This window comes from Pleuronectes platessa, chromosome 3, assembly GCF_947347685.1.
Source record: "Pleuronectes platessa chromosome 3, fPlePla1.1, whole genome shotgun sequence".
NCBI classification, from domain to species: domain Eukaryota; kingdom Metazoa; phylum Chordata; class Actinopteri; order Pleuronectiformes; family Pleuronectidae; genus Pleuronectes; species Pleuronectes platessa.
The window spans coordinates 18,068,062-18,087,304 of record NC_070628.1 but is presented as its reverse complement, the minus strand read 5'-3'; the positions used below and the strand labels follow the sequence as shown (position 1 = coordinate 18,087,304).

At 41.5% G+C, this 19,243-nt stretch overlaps 1 protein-coding gene across 2 annotated transcripts in view; it reads left to right on the top strand.

Moving 5' to 3' along the window:
* The window catches only part of LOC128436534 (E3 ubiquitin-protein ligase SMURF2), a 67,000-nt gene extending 48,779 nt beyond the window's left edge, over window positions 1–18,221 (top strand). For both annotated transcript variants that reach the window (XM_053418280.1, XM_053418279.1), the window contains exons 10-20: window positions 16–174; window positions 1,217–1,270; window positions 8,055–8,268; window positions 11,548–11,651; window positions 11,746–11,860; window positions 12,219–12,397; window positions 13,025–13,162; window positions 13,339–13,459; window positions 13,731–13,932; window positions 14,767–14,842; window positions 14,972–18,221. In XM_053418280.1, coding sequence (XP_053274255.1) covers window positions 16–174; window positions 1,217–1,270; window positions 8,055–8,268; window positions 11,548–11,651; window positions 11,746–11,860; window positions 12,219–12,397; window positions 13,025–13,162; window positions 13,339–13,459; window positions 13,731–13,932; window positions 14,767–14,842; window positions 14,972–15,071 — 1,462 coding nt within the window. In that variant the 3' untranslated portion in view covers window positions 15,072–18,221. The remainder of the gene's footprint in view (window positions 1–15; window positions 175–1,216; window positions 1,271–8,054; window positions 8,269–11,547; window positions 11,652–11,745; window positions 11,861–12,218; window positions 12,398–13,024; window positions 13,163–13,338; window positions 13,460–13,730; window positions 13,933–14,766; window positions 14,843–14,971) is intronic.
* The last annotated feature ends 1,022 nt before the right edge of the window (window positions 18,222–19,243 follow it).

Sequence of the window (19,243 nt, the reverse complement as noted above, 5' to 3'; positions counted from 1 at the left end):
ATTTATTTTGTTCAGGGACTTGAGCAACGTGAACTGTGAGGAGCTCGGCCCACTGCCTCCAGGTTGGGAGATCAGAAACACAGCCACCGGCCGAGTCTACTTTGTCGACCACAACAACCGGACAACACAGTTCACAGACCCACGACTGTCTGCTAACCTGCACCTAGTACTCAAGTGAGTGTCTCAAAAACTGCGTTACCAAGGACAAATAATAGCTTTTATTGCTCCAATATTTTTGTTTTTATAAATAAAAGCAAAATTGTGCGCCTACATAACTCCTCCAAAACAGAAATGGTAAATTATGATGCTGCTTTGTGGGGCAGCATGGTGATACACTGGTTACCCAGGTTGGCCGAGGTCTTTCTTTGGGGAGTTTGCATGTTCTCCCTGTGTCTATGTAGGTTTTCTTTGGGAGCTCCAGCTTCCTCCTACAGTCCCAAAGATATGCAGATTGGGATTGGGTTAGGTGGAGACTCTAAAACACATAAAATAACAACCAAGAGGAGAAGAGTTTGAAGCCATTTGATCTTAAAAAATACCACATATCCTCCAAAGATCTGTGAAGAGTGTGTTTGTATTGATGAGCTGACCATGTCTCCACACTCCCACTGTCTGTCCTGAATATGAATATGATGACTCCAGTCTGTTGATGCTGGGTTAACCTGAAATGGGGGGGGGGGGGAAAGCTGTGATACCCACCACATTCATCAGTCCTTCAGTAATGAAAATGTCTGGTGTAAGATAATCACTGATGACTGTCTTGGCTTCCTTCATCTCACCGTATATTTTTGTTCTGACTTCTTTTCCCCTGCTCTCTCTCTGTCTCCGGTCTCGGCCGATGGTCTTTGCTCTTGTTCCTCATTCTCACGACTCGGCTGTCTTTTCTTCAATCTTCTCGCCTTTTTATATGTCCATGTTTGGGCCTTTTACTGCTTCTGTATCTCTTCCTTATGTATATTTCCATTACTTATGTCCCTTTTCTCTTTTTCTGTTCCCCATTTCATCTTTTTCTTTTTCTTATATTCTTTTGACTTTTCTCCCCTGTATAATATTGTCTGTGTCCTTTCCTCTTTCATTGTTCCTTTTTTAAATTATATCCCCCATTGTGGTTTCTATGCTCTATTCCTCTCCTCTGTCATTCATCTCCTCTTTTTGTGTCATTTTCTCACTCTTTGTTTTTCTCTGTCTCTTCCTCCCCTTCTCTTTTCTCCTGCAGCCCAAGTTCCAATGGTTCCCGTGTGGCCATGGAGAGCCAAAACACTAACCTCAGGTAACCCGCACACACACACAGACACACACACACACACACATAGTCTGACAGATATGCACATTCCCACCCTTGCATGTAGGAAACTGTCTGTATGGATTTTCCCATTTGCACATGGTCTGTGACATATATGTACAACAATGTGATCAGCACTCACAGGCTTACATATTACATTTTCATACTCACAGCTGTCTGTATAAAGCAGTTTCAGCAGCAAGTCAATCACAGCTTCATGCACACACACAAAATGCTGACTTCCACATTGGAATGTCCAGTCGGTGTGTATCAATGCATACACATGCACGTTTATGTGTTTACGTGCATGTTTTGTGCAACCTCTTCAGAGCTGACCTTCCATTTGACCCTGACTGTCAGTGAAGTTCAAGGCACAGACATGACACACATTTATCTTTCTTCTTTTTTTTTACATAATTGTGTTTATGTAAAAATGTTTTTTTCTTAAGCAAAAAACAGATTTGACTTGCTCGTACAATCATCCTGTGCCAATGCACCTTACGTAGGACATTTCATACAAACCACTACAGTGAAAAGGTACATACTCAGCAGTTTTAACTTAATTTTAATAATTATCATTTTTTATTGCTTTTTTCTATTTCTTTATTCTCGTGTCTAACTGCACTAGATGCAGCGCTATTTGCCACGTGCTTGCTTATGCTGTCATGCTACTGTGAGCTATGGTCAGTTTTTACCGTCCACACAGACCGTCAGACTTCATCATTTTTAAATTGTGGTATCAATGAAGTTCTTATCTGTCGCTCTTTAATCTGTGTAGCTGTTACTCGGAATTGTGTGTGTGAGAGTGTATTTCATGTGTGTACATGTGCAATACCATAGATTAAATTAATTCTGTAGGAAAAGTATACACACTCACCATACCCCTAGCCCTGGCTGTGTGTAATGGAGAGTTGTCAGTCCATCTTTCAGTGTGTTTGTGCTCTCTGTCAGCAGTCTGCCTTCTCTTGAGCTCAGTTCGCAGCCAGCTAAGCCAGAAGAGAGGCCTGATAAAGCCGACCCCGCTAGGGAGAATAATACAAAACACGTGTTAGCACAGCAGCTGTTCGCGAAGTACCAGTTCTCATAGACTCAGCGAACACACATGCGCTGAAGACCTGAGTTGTGTGCTTGCTCTACAACTTTGCATTTAGTGAAAGTGATGTCTAGTAAAATAATATGTGAAGAAATAGAGATTCATGTGGAAGGAACTTCTGATTGTTATATATGAATCACTGAGAAAAGACACCGCATGACAAACTGAAATCTAGGATTGTTTAAAGGTTTCTTGGCTGTCTTGTAATTTCCTTTGCTTCCAGCCTGCAAATGTATGAGGCAGAAATCCCCACAACATGGAGATGTAGAGATTTTCTTCCCCTTAGTCTTTTTTAGAGCAAGTTCTTGGTCAAGATCTCTTGCAATAACAGCGGCTGTTACGACAGACATGTTTGAGAAATCAACATCTGGTCATTTGGTTAAATAGTATCCATATGTGTCAGAATAGCCCCTGGTTGTGAGTTGAGGCTCAGCTATGTTCTCCAGTCTGCATCATTAACTGCTTGTCTGACTCCTTATTAGGAGAGATTTGAAGAGAGTCCAGACAAAGTTTTGGAGCTTTGGGAAGGTCAAAATTAACAAGTTCTATTTTTAATGCAGCTTTTTTTTAGATGTGTACTGATTGATAAAAACTCTCTCTACAAACAGTTCATGTCAGTAATTGTTTGCACGTTATCTGGCCTATATCTGAATAAATAAATGACAGAAGTCTTTGCCAAATTTGGATATGTGGCATTTCAGGTTCTTGACAAAAGTTTAAGCAAATCAGATATTTATTCTGGCTTTAAGGACTAATAATCAAACCAGCCACATGTCAAGCAATGAGAAGTAGAACTTGAAGGGGTCAAGAAATCATGGTGTTCTTTTTTCCCCAAAAAATGTTGTATATGTAAAGTATAATAGGCAGACTGTGAAGGTATATGAGCTCAAACTCATATAGTTTGACAATTGTTAGACAAAAACTGGCAACGCCACTTCTGCCTAAGTACGTCTCGTCCTTATTAAACCTCTGGTGATAGTTTAAGTGTCAACTTCAGTTTGTTTTTCAAAAATGCTCATTTTCCCTCTGTGATAGATAAAGAATCCTATTAGACAAGTGTAGTACAAGCTATGTTGATGAGACTGCCGACTGACTTTGGCTCTGAAAAGCTTTATTTTATTGGGCGGGCTTTTAACGATCCAGACATGATGTTGTATTATTTACTGTGAGTGAGGCTCAAATACACATAGGGTGTCTGACAGCAGGCCCATTAAAAGAAACCGCAACGGTCAGTGTTATCTTATTATTCCTTATCCTTAGGTTTGAGAAACCAGTGCAACCAGTTGAACTGTGAACTACTACAATTCTCTGCAGTCATCTATCCTCTTTTCTACTGCCCTTGTTCAAATCTTCTCATCCTTTAATCTCTACACCTCCCCCACCCTGTCATCTCCTCTGTCACACACACGCACACACGTACACGCACACACACACACACACACACACACACACACACACACACACACACACACACACACACACACACACACACACACACACACACACACATGCACATAGACCCACACCATCAAAACCCTGCTTTAATACAATGACCTGTTTTCATACACAGAGATTGAATGCTTGTTTATGGGAGCGGGGTTGAAGAATAAATCAAAACCGAACAGAAAAGCCTATTTTTTTATTATCTACATGGTTGCATAGATATTGTGTTGATCTCATTTATTGTCTTCACATGCAGTCTAGCGTTTATCTTTCAGCGTTTTATTTCAAAGTATCAGATCGGTGTCCCTCGCTAGTGCATTGCCTCAATCACTGTTGTGTGTTCATATATATATAAATCCATTCTGGGCAAAATTCCTACCTATTTATTGTCTCTTTTAATCTGGAATCATGGACATCATAATCTTAGTTCTCTGGACATTTTGTGTTTGTTCCCAAAGTCTGGACTGAATTGGGAAGGAAAGCTCTGAGGTTTCCAGCACCTAATGCATAAAATAATTTACAAAACCTTGTAACAGGCTCTGATTGTCTGTGTGCAAGTGTTTTGCATGACTACACAAAAACGACTGGACAGATTAGCTCAAAACGCGATAGAAGGTCAGGAATTTAATGTCACTTTCCCTGCAGCGTTCAATCTAGTTCGTTCAATCAATGGCGGTAGCTCTCATGCGCAACAGATTCCAAGTGACAGTTACAGAGACTAAAGATTGAAAGACAATATATAAATAAACAGAATTTAGTAAACAAAGGGTGGAATAGAAAGATTTTTATTTTTTTATTAAACCTTTATAAAAGTATTTTTTCTGATTGACCTGCTGACAAAGCCTGTAGATGCATTGTCGGTAGTTTGAGGTTAAGCAACTGATTTAATTTGCATCTCTGACCATGTGGATCCTTTAACACCCTGTCATCAGACGTCTGTGAGTTTAAATGGCCTGGAACAGATTTGATATTTCATCACTGTGAATCTACAGTTAGCACCTCAGTTGACTGCGCCACCAGGACACGTCTTGGTTTAAATGTGACTCCGACAGCCACATCGTCGTCGACCTCAGACTGATGAAAGCCTTGAGTTGTCTGACAGTCAGACAGAGCTACATTACTGTGGTCTGCCACACTGTTTCTCACATACCCAGCTTCCTCCCTTGCACCAGCTCATAGTTTATGTCTGGAAGATTACATCAGTGTTTGCTGAAGGTATTTTGGTTTGGCCCTGGCTTTTAGTTTAGTGGCTTTTCTTTCAATCAATTTATAAATCTTCCCCAGATTTAATCTCGACATTTGCATTGATGTGTTAGCTTATTAAATTTGGTGTATTATGGCTGTGTGGTATATGTAACCTTTGAAATATAAGTAAGATTAGCATCAAATCCCAGGATATCTACAATATGCACTGTGCCTGAACCTTTTGCTCGTCTGGTGTATAAAGTATTTCTACATGTCTTGACCTAGTAACTTTTCCGTATTTTTCATCATGATTTGTGCATGAAAATCAAATGAAAGCTGATTATTTTCTGTCAGGGCGGATTTTTGCAAATCTTTCATTCTCAGAAAGTGTCTTCAGATATTTTAGTCTCATCACCACAGTCTGTCTGCTGCTGGTTTCCTGTACTTCATGTACTTTTGGAGAAGGTAGTGTGCAGATGTGGGCGCTTGGCAGCTGGGAAAAATGTTAGAGCTCACATCTTAACTGGCAAAACTCACATATTATCCAGGTAAATAACACACACACACACACACACACTGTATATAGGTACACATTGCCTCCATGTTGTGCAGAGTCGGCAGTATCACTCGCCACTTTTTGCCTGACCTGTCTGCCCTCCCTGCTTTCCAGGCCAGTGTAAAGAGCAGGGCAGCAGCTGATACTCTGAGCAGAACAACTCATAAAGGACCCTTTGATTCTCTGGGCTGGGTGGGGAGGGGGTGCAGAGTGGGTGTGTTGTGGCGGCTGGTGCTGCTTTCACACCCCTACACTTACTCAACACTCAGTGCAGCCCACCTTTGCCAGCTGCTACAGTAAAAGGGGCGAGTATACTTAGTCCTACACAAACATACATGCAGACTACCTCTCCTGGGCCTGCTCCCCCTCACCTTACACACACCCAGTCTGCCTCCACTGCTAACACAGAGGATGGAGGCCGATCATGACTCCGCAGGTTCAGGTGCAGGTGATCCAGTTCAGGAAAATGTTCACTCCCTCAATTCTTGACTTCTTCAGCTTCTTTCTTTCCACCTTGAAATTACAATAATAAAATCATCTGGCTCTCACATCGAATTTGAAAGTTTATATTTCTTTCCAAACTTCGTATTTCACCCGAGCTGTGACAGCAATTGGAACCTTTTTTTCTCGTCCCAGGCAGATATTTCAGCTCTGCTGTGCTTGTATTTTCTATATTTACCATCAAATATGCAGAGCTCGTCCCGTTTGGAAACCAGAGACGACGAACTATGTCGAAAACGTATTTTTAATTACACCGTGTCCTCCGAAGGGAAAAAAAAGTGCGCTGAAATTATGCTTTTATTATATGGTTCTTGAACCTCCCAGCCAAAAGCAACTCATTCCGTTTTGTTTTAAGGTCATCTTTTCTTCCCCTCCTCATTCCTTAAGTGGTTTTCAGGACTGCTCCGTTGCAGTCTACCCTTTCTTTGACATGCTAGGAGCCTCGGCGCCTGCCAATAAAATAAATAGCAGTGGACTTGATTATACAGGGATAGACTGGTGAAACACTGCACCCATTTAGTTTGGAAAGCCCATATAGATGAGGCCTTTTTCAAGCTACTGAACCAGAGAACCCAGAAGTACAATGAGTGTTGCAACACGTGGGTGGCTACATGCTGCTACCTCAGAAGGCCTCTCTTTCCTTAAGATACCAATTCAGGCCTCTTGTTTTGCTGCCTTTGTTTGGCCAGCAGCAGCAGCCTCAACACTCCTCCCCCGGCGGAGGACAGTCGCCTCTTTTCTAGAAGTCATCTGCTGGCTCAGTATCTCTCCGCAGCGAAACGAGGGCTGCTGTCCTGTGAGATTATGTTTTTACGAGGCCCACCCAGACATCTCACCACCAAGACAACAGCGAGCGCCAGAGGAGGCCAGAACACTGACCATGGCACACATCTCTGCCAAAAGCGTACAAGAATGTATCTCAACCTTTCTCAGAATATACAGGCTCTGAATGGCAACAGAGCAGAAGTGGATACAGCTCAGGATTTAAATTCCCTGAGGCAAGATCCTCGGTGACAGGCATGTTTCCCAGCTCACGCTCTTTACCTCACTTAACCGTGCTCATCGGATATTGCAAAACAGTGCTGCACTTTGGCCAGGCAAACATGAACACAGTGCAGGGGCTGGATTTTTACATTTATCAGAACACCATTTATAGCCCAGAGAGATTCAGTGCCACGATGACAGAAAAAAAGACTGTTGGATAAGAACAAGGAAAGGTGGCAGCTCCCTCGGTTGGATGATGTAAGTTCCAGTCGTGGTTGATGGTGGGCAGGGGTTTCCAGTAGGTTGGAAATCAATCATGTCAGTCAGCTTCTCAAGGCTTTAGACAAGAAGTTATGATTTTTTGGGATGCAAAAGATTTGATGACGCACACAGCTGGCTATTTAGGGGCTATATAAAATAATTAAAGTTTAAGGGGTTAGACATTGAGAGAAACTAGCCAGAGGCACCAGCCCTTCCACCACTCTCCTTTTCTTCCTTTGTGCGTCTCTCTGCCTGCTCAGGTTTTATCCCCCTCACTCTGTCTCTCCTGGGGTTGATATTTCAGGGCTCTGTGCTTTGACAGGAGGGTGAGGGAATTCCTTACCAAACTCCCGGGTGCAGCGGTTTGAGGATATCTGAGATAGAGGGGCTTTGGAATTCCCTGCAGGAGTTATCCCTCGTACCCTTTTCTCTGTAAAAAATCTGTTGCCTCCACCAAAGCAGTGCTTTTAAAAAATATGACTATGACCATGTGACAGTAAACGGCTGCAGTACACCGAATGGACATTGGCCTTTGGAGAGGGCAGCTCAGGACAAACTATTCATTACTGCGTTTTAAGTGGATGATAAATCTTGCTGACACATTACTGTTCTGTCTTTTCCCTTGTGTCCCTTTTTCATGTCACTCAACTCACGCTCTGCTGATCTCCCCCCCGACTGCTCCACTTCCCCTCCACCTCTTGCTGACTGCTCATCGTCCACCTCCTTTTCAACCGCCTTCTTCCTTCCAGTCATCCGCCTCAGCTGAAGGAACAGGGTGGCCCTGGGGCCCCCCAGCAAGCTCTGTCGCCAGCGCAGTTACCCGAAGAAGCTGAGTGCCTGACGGTGCCCAAATACAAGAGGGACCTGGTGCAGAAGCTGAAGATCCTGCGGCAGGAACTGTCTCAGCAGCAACCCCAGGCCGGCCACTGTCGCATCGAGGTCTGCCGTGAGGAGATATTTGAGGTATTAAAAAGAAACAAATATATTACACAACTCAGTTTAATACATAGACTAACACAAAACCAGGGCTGCACGTTTTTTGGTCTTTTTTTATGCTGGGCTCCAGAGGTTGATAGTGTTGTAGCACAGGCTGCAGAGTTGGTAAGTATAATGCACTTAAATAAAAACATTAATATATATTCATATTGGCAGTTCAGCTCTCTTTAAATTCATTATCTTAAATATACATGTGTATTTATATTGGATTAAGAAAGTGTATAAATCACTAATAAGAGAACAAGTACAAAAGTGGGAAAACGTGGTTGTGTACACACACAGCAAACAGGTTCCTGGTTTGAATCCCTGGTTCTACCAGGATCTATTTGTGTAGAGTTTACATATTCTACCCATGTAAGGGTGGATTTCCTTTAGATACTCTGGCTTCCTCTCAGATTGAAGTTCGGTTAGTACGAGACTCTAAAGTGACTGAAGGTGTGATGGTGAGTGTGGATGATTCTGTGTCTCGGTATGTTGGCCCTGTGAATAGGCTGCTGACCTGTCCAGGGTCTATCCTGCCTCTCGCCTAATGTCAAGCTCCAGCTCCCCCCACTACCCTCAAAGGATAGGCGCTATAGATAATGGATGGGTGGGAGTATGGTTCTGATAACCATGGTTTTTACTCCTATGACAGATAACAACTTGGAAGTAAAATAACATGTCATCAGTCCACCTCACACACAAGCAAACGATCACACCACAGTCCACACAAAAGCAGATGTTTCAAACACGGGTACACAAAAACTGTATCACATTGGTGCTACAGCAGGAAATATGTTCATCGCACACAGATTTTTGTAGCACGTGCAACATATATCTCGCTCTGTACAGCCCTGCAAGATAATAACAATGCAATTGTTTTAGTAGCCTAATGCTCTTGAGAGCAGTCATAGCAGCTAGATTGCAAAGCGAATACAAACACGTCCTTCGTGCTCACAGATCATGAACCATCACGCAAACTTCAATAAACTGTTTCACTTCAGCAGAGCAGATTATTGTCTTAACATAGTGATGATCATTAACATGACGCTCAAACATAAAAATGTCTTCATGTTCATTAAACCATAAAAGTCCACATCTGACCACAGCTGCAAAACGCACGCACACAACTGACAGTTACCATGAATTTTATGTGACGTGCATTGATCACGTGTTTGTCAAATTCATCATTGTGCATTTAGAGCATCGCATGCTGACAGGCAAAGTCTAAAACATCCATGAGAACAATGGCAAACCCGGAAAGTTGCATTTTACTGGCATTTTTTCACCCTGTTTACGATGTTTGCCCGAAAAGGGCCTGAGGCAGCACAGAACCACTACTCGGAACTACTTTATGATCTCCAGGGAAAGGCAGAACAAAAAGACCTCCACAACACCACAAACAAAGGTTTATTTTTTTCTCCTCTCCTCCGTCTCTCGTTTTCTTGCTCTCCCAATCATTTGTTCTACTAAGGCAGAGGCATTCTTTCTGGATGATTTCAACAGCTACAGGGTTTGAGGGGAGGAGGGGAGGAAAGAGCGGGTGAGAAAAGGAGCTCAGGCAGCAGTGGCAAGTGTGCAGGGGCCAGACATAACTTAAAAACTACATGTGGAGCAATGAAAAATATGACTTCACCGCCCTTCAACGTGACAGCTGTGGAAGGGGAAAGTGAAGTGTGAAAACCAGCTTCGCAGACCCAGGAACCGGCTCTGCAGCTTTACCACTGGCAGGATGTGCACGAGTGTGCATGTGTCTGCAATGCTCAGTGGGATTTCCTAGTAATGCATGTTGTCTGTCACAATTATACATGTGATCAACAATGTGTCCCTTTCTTTACTTGCAGCCATTAATGCTATGAGGATTTTTATTATTTTAGACACTTTTTGTAAATTTTTTGTTTTGCTCTCATCAATATGTCAAGCACATTGTAACTGTGCTTTACCTGAAACTTCGACTCCTGTGTTAGCAGCTTCAGATAAACGCTGTAGTAGTTCTGTTAATAGGCCATTAATAGACAGAGTAATGTAAAGAGGAAACTGGGAGAGCTGGGGGTTAAAAGGAAGAACAGAAATATCAAAATGCATCAGAAAAGTTATTTCTTTATTGTAGCTTCTTTTTGTCCATCCATCCATTTTCTTCTGCTTGTCCAAGCTCGGGTCTTGGAGGCAGCTCGTTAAGCAGGATATTCTTGACAACCCAATCCCCAGCCACACTTTCCAACTCCTCCTGGGGGATCCCGAAATGTTCCCAGGCCAGATGGCACACGTAGTCCCTCCAGCGAGTTTTAGGACTACCGCTGGGTCTTCTCACAGTTGGGCGTCACCAGTAAACCCTCAATAGAAGGCGCTCAGGAGGCATCCTGATTAGAAATCCCCTTTCCCCTTTCTAAGTGAAGGAGCAGCAGTTCTACTCTCAGCTTCCTCCAGATGGCTGAACTCCTCACCCTCTCCTTGAGGCTGAGCCCAGACACCTGACAGTGAAAACTCATTTCAGCCGCTTGTATGAGCATTCTCGTGTTCTTGGTCTCTACCCAGAGCTCATGACCATAGGTAAATGTCGGAACTTAGATGGACTGCTAAATTTAAACCTTAGCCTTGCACCTCAGCTTCTTCTTCAGCACAGCGGTCCAGCACATTGTCCACAATACAGCCAACACCTCATTGACAATACTTGACAGTAACATCTGGTCAATCAATCATTTTATTTGTATATCCCATATTTACAAACCACACTTTGCCGCAAACCAGAAGGCTTTGCAAGATTTGACATCCTCTGGCCATAACCCTCCAAAGAAAAGGTCATTTAAAAAAACGTAATTTTGACAATAATTGATAGTTTTTAATTATCCTTGAATGCTAATAGTGTCCAGGACTAAGCTATTGTGACATCGTACCAGTCTGTTTTCCTGCCTCTGCTCTACATGTCAGTCCGGAGCTGTAAAGAAGAAAACCATCTACATCTGCGATGAAACATTCCTTCATGTTGACAATCATAGTTCCATGACCTAAGCGTGAAGTGACAGAGCTCACACACAGCTTCAATAGGCCAGTCCAGTATTATTCTGCAGTCTTCCTCCCACCCATCATTAGTACGTGGGCTCTCAGAAGGTTTGTTAATCCCATAACAATTGAATGTTTGTTTGTTGCCGTTTCACCTCTGCTCACATCATGTTTGTATACACACATACACACCATCAAAGCTTTACATTAAAAGTAACATTTTGAATGCACTGTTTAATATAAAATTTATTGTGTGTTGAACCGTAGGAGTCGTACCGACAGGTGATGAAAATGCGTCCAAAGGATCTCTGGAAAAGACTGATGATCAAGTTCAGAGGAGAAGAGGGACTGGACTACGGTGGAGTGGCAAGGTAAAGAGTTGTATTTACTTTTCTGTGAGTTTAAAAGCCAGATTACATCCTTTATGTTAGTTTGAGAGTCTGTGTGTGTGTGTGTGTTTGTTAGGGAATGGTTATACCTGCTATCCCACGAGATGCTCAACCCGTACTACGGCCTGTTCCAGTATTCCAGAGATGACATCTACACTCTACAGATTAATCCGGACTCTGCCGTCAACCCGGTATTTTATTATATTATTTCGTTTCATAGTCATGTTTGTGAAGAATTGGTGTTTTCAGTCATTAGATGTAGATGAAAAAGTAAAATATACCACTTGTTTAAACATCTACACAGATCTTGGCAGGAAATGTTTGGATGTTCAAAGCAGAGTCACATTTCAGCTGTCGTGTGACACCATGCAAATTAGATTTTTCTTTTAAAGAGGTGTCATTGTGACATAACATTATTTCAGTTAGATTGATTAGATAGATTGATTTATGTTCATGCAGTAGTTGATAGAGCAGTAAGTGACTGTATCTCCTTTGTTAAAGAGGTATTAATTAAAGACTTCCCATTAATATTTGTGGTTTCATCTGCAGGAGCACCTGTCGTACTTCCACTTTGTGGGTCGCATCATGGGAATGGCGGTGTTCCACGGCCACTACATCGACGGAGGCTTCACGCTGCCGTTCTACAAACAGCTGCTGGGGAAACCCATCACACTGGACGATATGGAGTCTGTGGATCCTGACCTCCACAACAGCCTCGTCTGGATCCTGTAAGACCTTGTCTTTTACCAGGCGATTCTTTTCTGACAACATATTATATTTTTCTTGTTAATACGTGTGGAAATACACAATTTCAAAACGCTCATTTTACACCTGCTATTACTTTGTTCTGGCTTTCTGATTGCAGACAGGGTGAAACATTTAATGTGTTGATATATACATTAAAAGCATCAATGCACCATTCAGTTCTCAACAGTTTAACAAATACCAAGCTAATTCTAATGACTTTACTGCCCTCTGCTGCCACATCAGATGAACATCTAGTCACTAACAGGATAGTCATGAGTCATCCTTATCCCGATTGATCATCTAATTGATAATGTTTCCTGTTCTCATGACTCATACTCGCTGAATTATCACTGACAACGCAAAGGTGAAAAATTACTCAAATAAAGTTCAGAATAAGAAGATTAAGATTAAGAAATCCTTTATTAGTCCAACAATGGGGAAATTTGCTTTGATACAGCAGCAGAAAGACATCACGTAGCATGTAGCAAGTAGCAAGTAGCATGCAGTACTTGGATGAAGGAATATAAAGAAGTAGAAATAGAGAAACAAATTCCAGTCGTGACTGTGACCCTCTCTCTCTCCCTCTCCCCCTCTCTCTCTCTGCTCAGGGACAATGACATCACTGGCGTCCTGGACCACACTTTCTGTGTGGAGCACAACGCCTACGGAGAAATCATCCAACATGAACTGAAACCTAACGGCAAGAGTATCCCTGTGTCAGAGGACACCAAGAAGGAGTACGTCCGGTAAGGAGGACTATCACCTCGCTGCCTTCACACAGATCTCCAGTGGCTGAGCAGAGCCTCACGTCTCCTTTAGCTCAGCGCGGTGAAGAGTCTGGATCTTGTTGTTTGAGAAGCTGACAGACGACTTGTATGTTTCTCACCTTCCCCTCTCATCCTCCCCTTCTCTTGTTCCGCAGGTTGTACGTGAGCTGGCGGTTCCTTCACGGCATCGAGGCTCAGTTTCTGGCATTGCAGAAAGGCTTCAATGAGGTTATACCTGAACACCTTCTCAAAGCCTTCGACGAGAAGGAACTGGAGGTACAGCTTACCGAGTCATCTCATCACTGTTTACTGCAATACACCTCGATCATTAGCATCCCTTCTCTCTCTCTCACACACACACACACACACGCACACGCACTAAAGCACCTCACTCATTCACCACTGTTTTATTTTATTATTATTGTTTGATGGGAAAATACAGCAGCAGCAAACACAACAATCTATTGTCTGATAAACAGATTTATTAAATGATGATGATGAAATGATGCGTTTGTATTACATTTTCTCTGGCCCTCTTTGCTCTCAGCTGATAGTGTGCGGCCTGGGAAAGATCGACATCGCAGACTGGAAGTCCAACACCCGTCTGAAGCACTGCACCGCCGAGAGCAACATCGTGAAGTGGTTCTGGAAAGCCGTGGAGTCGTTCGACGAGGAGAGGAGAGCTCGGCTGCTGCAGTTTGTCACCGGCTCGTCCAGAGTCCCGCTGCAGGGCTTCAAGGCGCTGCAGGGTATTTATCTGACTCTGTGTTCACATGTCCTTTAGTTTGACCTCTGATGAAAGTCCCAGTGGTTTTCTCATACTGGTTCAAAAACATTTAAAGAAAGACGCCTTCAAGAGAAACATTCTGAGGACTTAAAAGAGTATCACTTAGTGTGATCTTTCTTTTTAATGAGAAGATTTTCCAGATTAATAAATGGGATTGTTATCTGTTCCACTAAATATTCTTGTTCTAATAATAGTTCTTTTATCAAAGTTTGGCTTTAATCCAGGTAATTTAGAGAAGAAATTTAAATCCCTTTTGAGGACATCTAATGAAGATCCTGTGATCTGCAAAGATCTGCATTTAGTGTTATTTTTGTTTCTCAGACTAACTACAGAGAGCTGGCCTCCTTCCCCCGGTTCTGGTTCAGCTTCTGTTCTACTTGGTTGTGCTTGAACAGAGCTGATAAACTAAGAACATGAAATCAGAAAATAATCTCTTTAAATCAGACGAACGGAGCAGAATTCTTTCTCATGTGAAGCAGTTTGCTCCTGTAAAGATAAAGAGACTGGCCTCTACAGATTGAGGGCCACAAAGACAAGCAGTACTCAATAGTGTTACTGTTTAAACCTCTGGCCGCTCTTCTGCTATAAAAACCTGATGCGGCTCAGACTAATGATATATAATGTGTAACATATTTAATGCTCAGATATTATTCATTATGGAATACGGAAAATTTTCAAAAGATCAGTAAAAGAAAAGTCCGATAGAAACTTTTCTGACGTGAGCAGGGGAACACAGAGAGCTGTACCAAACCAAATATTGGGATCTGATGGCCGTGGGTTTGTGCTCTGACTGCAGGTGCTGCAGGACCCCGACTCTTCACCATTCATCAGATCGATGCCAACGCCAACAACCTGCCCAAAGCTCATACCTGGTGTGTGTCACATGCACCTACACACACAAACACTTACACACACACAGACACACACAAGCTTATTTGATCACAATATTGCCAAACGATTCCTTTCTCCCTTGGCTTCATTCACTCTCTCCTTCTCTCCAGCTTCAACCGGATCGACATTCCGCCCTACGAGAGCTACGACAAGCTGTACGACAAGCTGCTGACGGCCATCGAGGAGACGTGCGGCTTCGCGGTGGAATGAGAGATGCATAGGAGAGTGTGTCTGTGCATGAACATGTGTACCTGTGTGCGAGACTCTGATCGATTTATTATTGTAATTGTGACATGCCGACGGGCTCACTGTGAGTCGGACACGTTTCTCTTTGACCAGCCTGCAGTCTTCCTCTTATCTCACCGCTGTCCACGTCACGTGTGAACAGCTGCTAGAATCATCGCAAATCCTTTTGGTCTTGTTTGTTTTTTTGTTTTTGGTGTCGATCATGTGAAATACAGAGAGAAAATGAAGTGCTGCAGCGTTTCCTAAATCAATTTTCTTATCATGTGGAGTGGACGGTTTATTTTTACCCCCCAGAAAAGGTGGAAACAAACCTCCAATGTCTGGTCTCCTTACTTTGAGTCTAATCATATAAGGAAGCAGATTATTAACATACAGTTGTAGTGTTTTAAACAATGAGAAATGTGACGCTCTATTTTGGTTTTGCATTTTGAGCTGATTAAAATGATCCTCGTCATGCTACTGAATATGCAACGTTGCTGGTAGCCATATCTTGCCCTAAGTAGCCATCTCAACCTCAACCAGTACGGGAGCGCCATGAATTCATCCTACCTCAGTGCAACGCTTTGACGGCTGAAGGGTTTTATTCCAAAATGATCTGCATCCTCTGTTGTGAAAGTTGACCGCTCACGTCATTCCGATTCAGAATAGAAGAACAACGTTACAGAATTAGTTAAATTTTTCACCAGCAGTTACTTTGTACCTGTAAAAACATATAGTAAAAATGGTACAAATCATTTTGAAATGAAACTCGCGCAGGCCGACTCGGACGCACAGCAGGTCTTAGGTCTGTGGCGTCTCTGAGTCGAGCTTGTGGTGATTGTTCAGAGACGAGAGGAGGACGGACTCTGGTGAAGAAGAAGAAGAAGGAGGCTTGAATCTTGTTTTGTTTTTTCAACCCTGAACCACTGCACACTTTGGCCACAGCTCTCGTACACCTGTGTGTGTGTTTCTGCATGTTTACACAAATGTACGCATGTGTGCGAGGAAGGTAGACATTTTGTAAACGAGCTCCCCGCCCCTCTGCTGACACGGTATCCTGTGTATGTCACCGTGAGGCTAATTGAACCTCAAAGTTTGAGTCCGGTTCGTCTTCCTTTTCTCCAGCGGTTACAAGTATGCATGTTTGTTTTTTTCCGGGGGGAGGGGGGGTTCTTTTCATTCTATCCAACCCAGCGTAGCTCAATACACTTCCTGCGGCATCACAAGTGAAGGGCACAACCGTCGTCAGGACAGGCGTCAGTAAACGGCCTTTAAAGGTGAACGTCTATTTTCATCAGTTGAATAAAGCAGAAGTATTTCTTTCCTCTCTCTCATGTCACTTTACAGCACTTTACAAACTCAGCAGTGATGTCAGGACGGCTTCTTCACCTTACATTCAAATATATCATGTTTTTATTTGCTACTCGATTACTTTAGAAATATACAGAGTAAAAACTATCTATACACATGTAATGTTTGAGTATATATATATATGTATATGTATATACATATATATGTATGTGTATATATATACATATGTGTGAGTACAAATGCATAGCTATTTTGTATATTGTTGCTTTTTTCCCCTCTTTCTGTTCAATTTAAATGCAAGCATCTTGCCGTCTGTCACAGACCTCTTTGCATTCTCAGGTGAAGTTGTTCTTTTTTCTTTTTTTTATACATTTATGAGTTTGGTATGTGAGAAGGGGTCAAGCTGGTTTTAATGGAAACTCTATTTCAGAGGACCTGTTGTTAGACTCACTATAGAGTGAGATTTGAAGTGAGATGTCGATCACATTCACTTTTTGACACACACACACCTTCATAGGAGAACAAGAAAGGCCATATTTGCTGCTCCTGACATCTGTGTCACCATTAAATACCAAACAGCACAGACGACCACATTGTTCATATGCACAACAAGTCTGTTTGCCACATGAATTTAGAAATGGCGAGAGAAGGGTGAAAATGTTAGAACCAGAGATGCCCCAGTGAGGAGAATTTCCACCACCACAGCCTAAATAAAAAAAAAAACTCTGCATGAACTAAAGCTCGAGAGATCAAGCCTATTTATTTGCTTAATTATTACTCTTTGGAAAAATGTTGACTCAGATAAATCATTAATTTGAATATGTATTCTTTCTGCATTTATTTGCAACCGTGAACAGTTTGTCAGCAGAAACTCATAAAACTGTCTTTTTATTTGTCTGTTGTCAGCTTGAGACAAAACAAAAACAGATCAGTGACATGTTCTATTGTTTTTTTTTTACAGCTACAGAGAATTTCTTAGACTTTTACCTTTTAATAATAACTCCACTCAGAGGCAGAGAAGAAATGCATTACAAGTTCTTTTGCACATAATATGCATATGTGGGCTCCAAGTTATAATCAGACACTTCCTTCTATTCACCAAATAGTTAACGGACTGATTGATCTTTTGTAGATAAAGTGTATATATATACACACACACACACTCATGTATGTTTGTCCAGTGCACACAGTCCTCTTCTGCTCTTTGTTACTTTTCGTCTGCACCAAGTTTTCTGGCTGGTTCAGTCTGCAGTGCAAAATGTTGTGGGGGTTGAAATCTTCAACGAGGGGAGATCACACGTCTCCTCAGTCCAGCAGCCAAATTGTACATTAACACATAATCTGTTCAAAATGATTCTTCAATGTTAAATTGATCAATTTTTGATGAAAATACATTTGTGTCTTCTCTGATCTGATTAATCTTCTGATCTCAATTATGCATCGTTATGTTTAATTTGTTACAAACAACAAACCAGCCCCTCCCCCGCAAACACACAGTTTTAGCACAGATTTAGTTCCATGTGCACTTCAATGTGTGCGTGCAGCGTATGTGAAAACGACTTTTGATTGAATTCAGTACAAAACAAACAACTTTTCTTTTCAACTGCACCATGTTTGATTTCTTTGATCCTCGCTCTGTTTTTGTATTTATTATGACAGTATACGTGTTCATAGTTTTTCACATCAGCTGCTCTGTGAGCTTGTAACTGACACCTGTACATAAGGACAATAAAGAAGCAATGTAATAAACTTCTTGTACCCTTGCAGAAAGCTGAGCAATAAAACTGTGCTGTTTGGACCTCACAGCATTACGTTTTATAGAAACACATCTATCACGTCTTTCTTTTACTGCTGAAACATTCATGCGATCTGTAAATCTTTACTGAAATAAAAAATAGTATCACGTTAATGCGACAACTCACACATGTAAGAACCATAAATGAACCTTCAATTATTTAATCATTGTAAATTTAAAATACATATAATTATATGTGTCAACATTGGGTGGCTGGAGGAGGTATTCATAGTCTTACATCTATTGAAATATAAGAAAAACTCCATTACAAGCAAAAACCCTTGTACATAAGTATTATACAAAAAAAATAACTTGTAAGTGAATTACTTATAATTGCTAATTAGCATCTGCTTCATTGTCACAACTAATCATATGTTATAAGAAGTATAAAAAGTAAACAGTAACTAGTGTCAGATGTAGGTGTGGTAAAATAAACAGTACTTGCCTCTGACATGAAGTTTCTTAAAAATAAAAAGAGCAAAGAGTTCAATCACTTTGAAAACGTTTCACTTAAAGATGTTTTTATCTCTTTGTTTTAGTTTGGTGGTTTTTTGTCTGATAGTTTTTGTTTTGAGTACTTTTACTGAATATTAGTTTGGTTTATTTTAAATTTCTGACTTTAACGCCTATTTTTAGTCCAACCCCATTGGAAGCGCCTTGTTAGAATAGTAAACAATAATAAAAGTACAAATTGTTATTATTGTTATTAATCCAGCTGGACAACGATAAAACTATTAAATTCAGAAGACTGCATATAATGAGTTAGGATAAAACTGCTAGAGTGTGAGGAAAAAGATCATCAAATTAGATATTCATTGAATAAAATTATCTATGGTGTCTGACTATATGACCAGAAAACCATTTAAAAAGTAATAAATAAAAGTTTTTATTAATGTGTATTAACCTTAGTGATACTTTCATGTACTGTTTGTTTTTGTCATCAGTCATAAGATCAGTGACTAATAGTGAAGAACTGCAAATGTGAGTCCGGTCAGAACCATGACACCAAACCAGGAAGTATTGTTTAAGTGTTTACAATCCACGGACTGTA